At 40.2% G+C, this 8,184-nt stretch overlaps 1 protein-coding gene across 1 annotated transcript in view; it reads left to right on the plus strand.

The window, feature by feature from the left end:
• NSMAF (neutral sphingomyelinase (N-SMase) activation associated factor) overlaps positions 1-8,184 on the plus strand; it is a 76,654-nt gene that overhangs the window by 59,688 nt on the left and 8,782 nt on the right. Inside the window, 7 exon segments of the mRNA XM_011931969.1 lie at positions 938-989; positions 1,091-1,211; positions 1,604-1,735; positions 3,048-3,090; positions 3,395-3,558; positions 4,972-5,071; positions 6,360-6,418. Of these exon segments, the coding sequence (XP_011787359.1) occupies positions 938-989; positions 1,091-1,211; positions 1,604-1,735; positions 3,048-3,090; positions 3,395-3,558; positions 4,972-5,071; positions 6,360-6,418 (671 nt within the window).

Below are 8,184 nucleotides of genomic sequence, written 5' to 3' on the forward strand. Positions count from 1 at the left end.
CCATTGTTGGGCATTTAGATTGTTTCCCACACTTTATTATTCTTGATAATTTTGCTGTGAATTGAATATAGCTCCCTGTGTGTATTTAAATGGCTTTACCTTTTAAATTATAAAAGTAATATTTTCTTACCAAAAAAATCAGAAAATACAAAGAAGGAAATAAGTTTACTTGATATCCCACTGCACTGAGATAATAATTGTTGTTAATTTTTTGGTATGTCCTTTTCATCTTTTTTGAACTCTATACATATTTAATAATAATTCCCTTTGCAATGAGCCATTCAGATAGTGAGGCAAATCTTTTTTTTTTTTTTCTTTTTTTTTTTTTTTTTGAGACAGAGTCTCGCTCTGTTGCCCAGGCTGGAGTGCAGTGGCGTGATCTTGGCTCACTGCAACCTCTGCCTCCCGGTTTCAAGCGATTCTCCTGCTTCAGTCTCCTGAGTAGCTGGGACTACAGGCGCATGCCACCATGCCCAGCTAATTTTTGTATTTTTAGTAGAGATGAGGTTTCACCATGTTGGCCAGGATGGTCTTGATTTCCTGACCTCGTGATCCACCCACCTTGGCCTCCCAAAGTACTGAGATAACAGGTGTGAGCCATTGCGCCCGACCAGTGGTGCTAATCTTTCAGTGTGTAGGCACCCTCCCCCATTTGGCCCTTGGATGAGGCAATGTGTATATGGTAGCTAACGGTGTGGACTCGGACTCCATGCCCACTCCTGCCGTGTGACCCTAGAGAAGTTACATAAAACTCTCTGGGCCCCAGTGTTCCCTTCTGTTAAAGTGGGACACTCAGAGGGATGGTTAGAACTATGCGTGACTGACAAACAGAAGTTAATACAGGTAAAGTGTAGAACAACCCCAAGGGCATAGGAAATACTGCTATTGCTATTTCCATAGCTGAAAATAGGTGAATTTTTTTTTTTTTTATATGTAGTATTGCAGAAACTTGGAAAAACTGTCTGGATGGTGCAACGGATTTTAAAGAGGTAAGCAGTTAATAAAGCTGATGAGTAACTGGACTTGGGGTTTCTAACTGCTTTACAACATGTTTGTTGTTCTTTTTTTTTTTTCACCCTGAAACTTTTAGTTAATTCCAGAATTCTATGGTGATGATGTGAGCTTTCTAGTCAATAGCCTGAAGTTGGATTTGGGAAAGAGACAAGGAGGACAGATGGTTGACGATGTGGAGCTTCCCCCTTGGGCCTCCAGTGAGTCCCCCCCTTGGAGGTGTTGTATTATAGATACTCTTTACCAGGTAGTGCAATTTCAGTAATTATTTTATTGCTTAGATTTTTAAAAATCACAATGTAATTCTCTATCTAAATGAGGAGATATGAGTCCTATTCCATATCAGAAGCATTCTATGAGTCTATGATGTAAAAACATTAATATGTATTTGAGAGACTTTAATGTGAAAATGATTCTTGCCACTTTTTTCCCCAAAACACTTACATTTCATATGATAGAAAAAAAAAACTGCATTAAGATATATGGACCTCTTGCCTGTCCTAGAAACTTTATATACATATAGATAGACAAGAGAAATGGGAGGGAAAAAAATGAAGACTCCATGATTTTTCAATTGAGTGTAATCTAATAGGTCCCGAGGACTTTCTCCAGAAGAGCAAAGATGCATTGGAAAGCAATTATGTGTCTGAACACCTTCACGAGTGGATTGATCTAATATTTGGCTACAAACAAAAAGGGAGTGGTGCAGTTGGGGCCCATAATGGTATGTAATATTCATTGACATTTTATTTAGCATTGGGTGAATATTTAGCATTATTCATTTTCATTGGAAAATGAAAGCAAACAATACCAAAAAAAAAAAAAAAAAATGAGGCCAAAGCAATTAGTCTTATTTCTTCAGTGGAAGCATGTTCTGTTAGAGCACAGTATCCACTGGCTCCACGACCCTGGATCAGATGGTTTTTTTTGTTTGTTTTCTTTTTGAGATGGAGTCTTGCTCTGTCACCAGGCTAGAGTGCAGTGACACAATCTTGGCTCACTGTAACCTCCGACTCCCTGGTTCAAGCGATTCTCCTGCCTCAGCCTCCCAAGTAGCTGGGATTACAGGCAGGTGCCACCATGCCCAGCTAATTTTTTTGTACTTTTTTTTTAGTCGAGACGGGGTTTCACCATGTTGGCCAGGTTGGTCTTGAACTCCTGACCTCAGATGATCCGCCCACCTCGACTTCCCAAAGTGCTGGGATTACAGGCGTGAGCACCCAGTCCCTGGATTAGATATTGAGTAACTGATGAGGAGGGAGGACTTTTGCCCAAATATCACCAACCTTATCCTGGCCCCAAGAGGTCTTTTTATAAAGTCTTCTAATTTTAGCATATACTCTCCATCCCATTCAATAATTTCAATTAAAACTCTATTACAGTAAGATAGAACAGTGGCCTCAATTCCCATGGAAGACCCAAAGTTTCTTTTCCTTTTTTTCTTTTTTTATTTTTTTGAGACAGTCTTGCTCTCTCACCCGGGCTGGAGTGCAGTGGCGCAGTCTTGGCTCACTGCAACCTCTGGCTCCTGGGTTCAAGCAGTCCTCCTGCCTCAGCCTCCCAAGTAGCTGCCAGAGTTTTTTTTAATTCAACAGAAAGAAAACAGCAGCAGTGTACCTTCTCTTCAGTTTCAATGCTTGTCTTCTTCCACGTTTCTCGTGTGTGTTTTCTTTTTTTAATAAATGAACTAACATATAATCCATATCTCCCATGTTCATAACAAGGAGCTGTAGCTGGAAATTCAGACCTAATTTTTTACGTGGAAATTCAGTCTTATTAATTCTGTAAGTCATGCTTCTTCTCAGGAGAAAATAACGCTGACTGAGATGACAGGTCCCCTACCTGACAACTAGATTTTTGTTCATCTGAAGATAATATTCAAGTTGGTATTTACTGCAGTTGGATATTAGTCTGTTTTGCAAAGTGAATAGCAACTTCTTTGAACATGAGTTTTAAGTTGTTGCATTAAGTTCTAAACAGTGTATATTACATTGAAATAGCACATCTTTCAATAGTGTTTTGTATGTCTTTTTCAGTATTTCATCCTCTGACCTATGAAGGAGGTGTAGACTTGAACAGGTACTTGTATGTCAATAAGGAGTTTCTACTTGAGTTATATGTCTTTATCTAAATTATTAATATATTTGTTTGAATGTTGAGGTATGGAAATTTTAAAATGAATTCTATATTGCTTTCACTGTTGTGTTATTGAGCATCAGAAAATACTCTGAATGTCTGTAATGAGGTTTAGACAACCCTGGTACATAGTTGCTGTCATTATTCGAGGGTTAATCCCTCCTATTGATCAGTACTATTTGAAATGCGTGCTTTCAAGTAACTCGAACCTAGTGGTTCACTACATTATTTGTGTTCTGTCCCAAAGCATCCAGGATCCTGATGAGAAGGTAGCCATGCTTACGCAAATCTTGGAATTTGGGCAAACACCAAAACAACTATTTGTGACACCACATCCTCGAAGGATCACCCCAAAGTTTAAAAGTTTGTCCCAGACCTCCAGTTATAATGCAACTATGGCAGATTCCCCAGGTAAATTTTGTAAAGAGAATAAACGTGAGCACCTTTTTTTGCTCTTCTGTGTGATGAAGATGTTTCTGAAGAGGAGACAAGACATATACTGCTGTGCTACTTAGAGATGATTGTGTTCTCCTGCCTTATTGCAGTTCTCCTGAAAACAAATACCTGTTTTTGCTGACGTTGTTTGTTTTCAGCTATAGACTGTAAGGGAAATCAAATCGCTTTTATTTTCTGGCAATTGAATATGAGTGAAACTTGGCCATGTATGTTTTGATGTGGTTCTCTTTCTCTTCTGTGGTTTTGAAGCTGGTGTTTGATCCTTCACTATTCGCCTTTTCATGCTTACAGTCCTGGCTGTCCCATCTGCCTTCCCAGTCACTGTCAGCCCTGCTGTCTTCCAGAAAAGACTTTCTCTGGCCCTAATTATGCTCTTCTGTACCCACATACAGATCTTGAATTCAAAGTGCTGTCTCTTCATTGGATTTCACTTATTTAACACTGACAAACATTTACAGTGTGTCTGTTCTGTAATGGGCATGTGCTAGGCACTAAATTGAACTTGACCCAGTTCTCACATCTAATATTTGGAAAGGTAGGAAAGAATGCTCACCTTTCTCCAGTTACCCAGGTTTTAGATTTTACGTAAGACAACTTCAAACCTACAGGCTTCCAGAAGCAGGTTGACACTGTGGAACCTAAGGAGCAAAATCACTTTTTATCTCCAATCCTCCTGTCTGTTCCAAGCACATCCAGACATTTTAGGCGTACATAGCTGAGCATTCTCTCAAGCATGGAGAAATAGCTTCCTGGAGTTACATGACCTAGGGGTAGCTTCTTTAAGAGAGAATACTCTAGAGGGTTAAATAATAAAGATCACAGGATTATCTTGTGATGCTGTTTCAAACTGCGCTCTGCTTAGTCACCAGGCCATAACCACTGTCATGTGATTGTTTTAAGAGGGTAATTGTTTCAGCCCTTCTTAAAGCAGAAGTAAAAGGATTACTCCTGCCAGAAGCTCTTGCAGTAATTGATTTCATCTCTGCTTTCCCCACCCCAAACCAAAACAAAACTGTAGCATTCTTAGGCAACTGTCAGGTTTTTGAAAGAATGTTGACAAGGAAATGATGACTCAGTCTTGTATTTCCCCAAATTCATAAGTTAGAGGCCAAGTGAAAGCTTTGCAAACATTGATAAAAGTATAAAAAGACTCTAGTATTATTCAAGGATACTTTTTATTGTTCTTTATACAATTTTTTTCCTTGACTAACATGGAACCATCTAACAGGTACATTTCAAAGCAGTCATATTGGGACAGGGTGTTTCTTTTCTTAGTTGTTTGATTTTAATAGAAAATATTGTGAATCTGATGCTGTTGTCTGTTGGTAACTTAGTTGACTTAGCGAAAATGTAATGTAGTCTCTCCAGGTGAAGAGTCTTTTGAAGACCTGACCGAAGAAAGCAAAACACTGGCCTGGAATAACATCACCAAACTGCAGTTACACGAGCACTATAAAATCCACAAAGAGTAAGAATATCTCTGCTTCTTCTCAGCAGCTGATGGTCCTGGCAAAAGTTAGGGTCTTGGCATGGGATTAAACTGTTTTAAGCTGAGTCAGAGGGAAAATTCCCTTTCAATGTTGTCTTGATTTTGAAAAATCTCCCCCACATGTCTACAGTGATCTCCACCTGAGGTGGATGTAGTAGGGAAAGTTTAGCACGGAATGATTTGTGGTGGCTACCATGCTGTCATTTCTGCAGTCTGTCACTTCACAGTACAAGATGTGGTCTGCAGAGAGCAGCCAGTTGTGTGCCTCTCAAATTGGGGTACACAGCTCCTTGCATCTGTGATGGGAGAAGTGTGATATATACCCCGAAAGTGTTGAATTTACACATAATGTAGGTGAAAAGCCTCCTTTTAAAAATAATTAGCTCTCTCAGAGAGAGAACATTGCAAAGTTCACATGAATTTTAAAAACAATAATTATAACAATAATTATATTTCTAGAAAACTGGGCTTGCTGTTGGACCCGGAGATGACATGTGTGTTCTCTGCCCTCTGTCATTAAGACCTTCATGTTCTCTGGTAGAAAGGCTTGAGAAGCACTGACCTAGCCTGTTCCTCCTGCTACAGAGAGGAAACCCGGGTCCAGAGACTAGGCCCCACCTTGCTGCATGACGGTAGACAGCCCCTCCGGCATATTGGTCATAGGTGGAGCTGGGCATGCTGCTCTGCGTTAGATGGATGGCTTCATGTCACAATCCAGCCTCCCGAAGAGACACAAGGAGTTTTGGCTGATTCATGATGACAATGGCTGTCTTTTCTCAACTTCTCTAAATGGCACATAGGAAGGGACCTTGTAATCCAAGGTAGTGAAGACTGAATGATCCTTGAAGAGGACAGGCTGGAACCAATTTTCTCATCACTGAATAGTCACTGAGTAAATTAGCTTCAGTAATGAGCAAATGAAGTGACTATGAAGAAAATTTGTCCCTTTGGTGATGGTCAAACGAGGGAGAATAGAAGGAGAAGAGTGTTCCAATTGCCAGAAATTGTCAGGAATATGTGAAGCATTGCATGTGGAACACAGGGAAGCAAAGAGTGGGGATGTTTTCTAGTCACAGGTGTTGCCAGAACATGAGAAGTTGCCAAGCGGTGATTTGGTAATGGCAGGTTTATGCTGGGACAGATCCAGCAGGCATACTGTGAAGAAAAAAATTAAGGAAACTTGGTAAAATGAAATCAAGGATGTGAAACAAAGAGGGTATCCTAACACATGATGAGTAGTAATTTGTGAAACTTTGTTTTTGAGCAGAGCAGTTACTGGAATCACAGTCTCTCGCAATGGATCTTCAGTCTTCACAACATCCCAAGGTCAGTGTTTCTCCCTGAAAGGCGGCTTCACCACAATCCTAGAATGTCTGAGTTCTTTATTATTTAGCTCGCAGTCAAGGACTGTACTTGCATGTGCTGCCTCCACATAAAGTAAACTTAGAGCGGTTCCTTTGTGGTACGTTACATAGAGTTTCATCGTAATTTGCCAAAAATAATAATGAAACATCTTTCTGTTGCTGATGAGGTTTCCCGGAGTTGAGGGTAGAGGACAGAAACAGCCTCCTTTCCACACCCTTGCTGGGTCAGGTCCTTCCCTCCTGCCATAAGAGGGTGCCCTGTCCACGTGTTGGGGTTGGCCGTGAGTCATAAGTGCTGTATCAGAAATCGGCGTGTGCCTGTCAGCACGCGGAGATGCAGATTTGCTGTTACGGTTTTCAGTTCTGTCATTCAGTGTACATTTCTTCAGGATATTTGATTTAGCTCAAAATCACATTGATATATTATTTAATATGCTTATACATTATCAAAATTATAAAAACCCTTGCAGTGTGTCATTGATATGACTTATTATAGCTATATAGCAGAAAGCATCCCTTACTATATACACCATTGTTCTCTCCCTGGTAGTCTGCATTATATATTATTTATTAAAGTGTGTCTTGACCTTACCATGTTGAGAGCACTGTGTTGGCACTCTGGAAGATGCAGAGGTGAAAGGGTAGTATCTTTATTCCTGCTTCCGTGAGAAAACAACTCGTTCTGACAAAGTTTGTAACTTTTTAAAATAAGGCTACTCGTTCTTTAGTCTTTATTATCATAGGAAATTCTATTTTTCATTCATTAAGACAAGGTGCTATCCCACTAAACACTTCCAGAAAAATCAGAATCACTACTCTCAGATTCTGTTATCATTGTTTATGATCTGTAGCATTTCATTCTGTTCTTTTTCAAATACTGTCTTGGATTGTATATAAAAAAAATTTTCCACAAAGCACAGAAGTGATTCTACACAGTAGACCAAACGGAAGTTCACGTGCAGTTCCCAAACTGGGCCACGCCAGGGTCACTGAGGCACTTCTCTGATAGAAGGAAGCAATCTGTATTTTGCCAGGATTTCTACCTGTGGAGTTTGCCAATATTATAGCCTCAGACAAAATGCTTTATCTTTAAGCAAAACCTGTGTTCTTAGCAGGATTTGTCTGGGATGGTTTGTTAAATCCTTCAGCTCAGTCTACTTATACGATCTTGTGAACCATGAATTTTATGAGCGTTGTGGCTTCAAACCTCTGAGGCTTTTTAAGCATTATGTCACTTCTCTGTGGATTTTCCCAATAAAGGAGAGAGAGGTTTTTGTTTTTGTTTTTGTTTTTTGAGACAGAGTCTCACTCCGTCGCCCAGGCTGGAGGGCAATGGCGCGATCTTGGCTCACTGCAATCTCCGCCTCCTGGGTTCAAGCGATTCTCCCCCCTCAGCTTCCCGAGTAGCTGGGATCACAGGCACTCACCATCGTGCCTGGCTAATTTTTGTATATTTGTGGAGATGGGGTTTTACCATGCTGGCCAGGTTGGTCTTGAACTCCTGACCTCAAGTGATCTGCCTGCCTTGGCCTCCCAACGTGCTGGGATTACAGGCATGAGCCACCGCGCCCGGCCTAGAGTTTAAAAATAAAGTCAAAAGCTTTTGTGTTTTTCTGTTTGTTTCTTCTCATATTTAGATTTTCACAATTCATATTACTAATTTATATGCATCCTGATGGTCACCGCAAAGTTACATATCTTCTAGTATACAGCATGTTTAGGTATGTG

This window comes from Colobus angolensis, unplaced genomic scaffold, assembly GCF_000951035.1.
Source record: "Colobus angolensis palliatus isolate OR3802 unplaced genomic scaffold, Cang.pa_1.0 Scaffold92, whole genome shotgun sequence".
NCBI lineage: Eukaryota > Metazoa > Chordata > Mammalia > Primates > Cercopithecidae > Colobus > Colobus angolensis.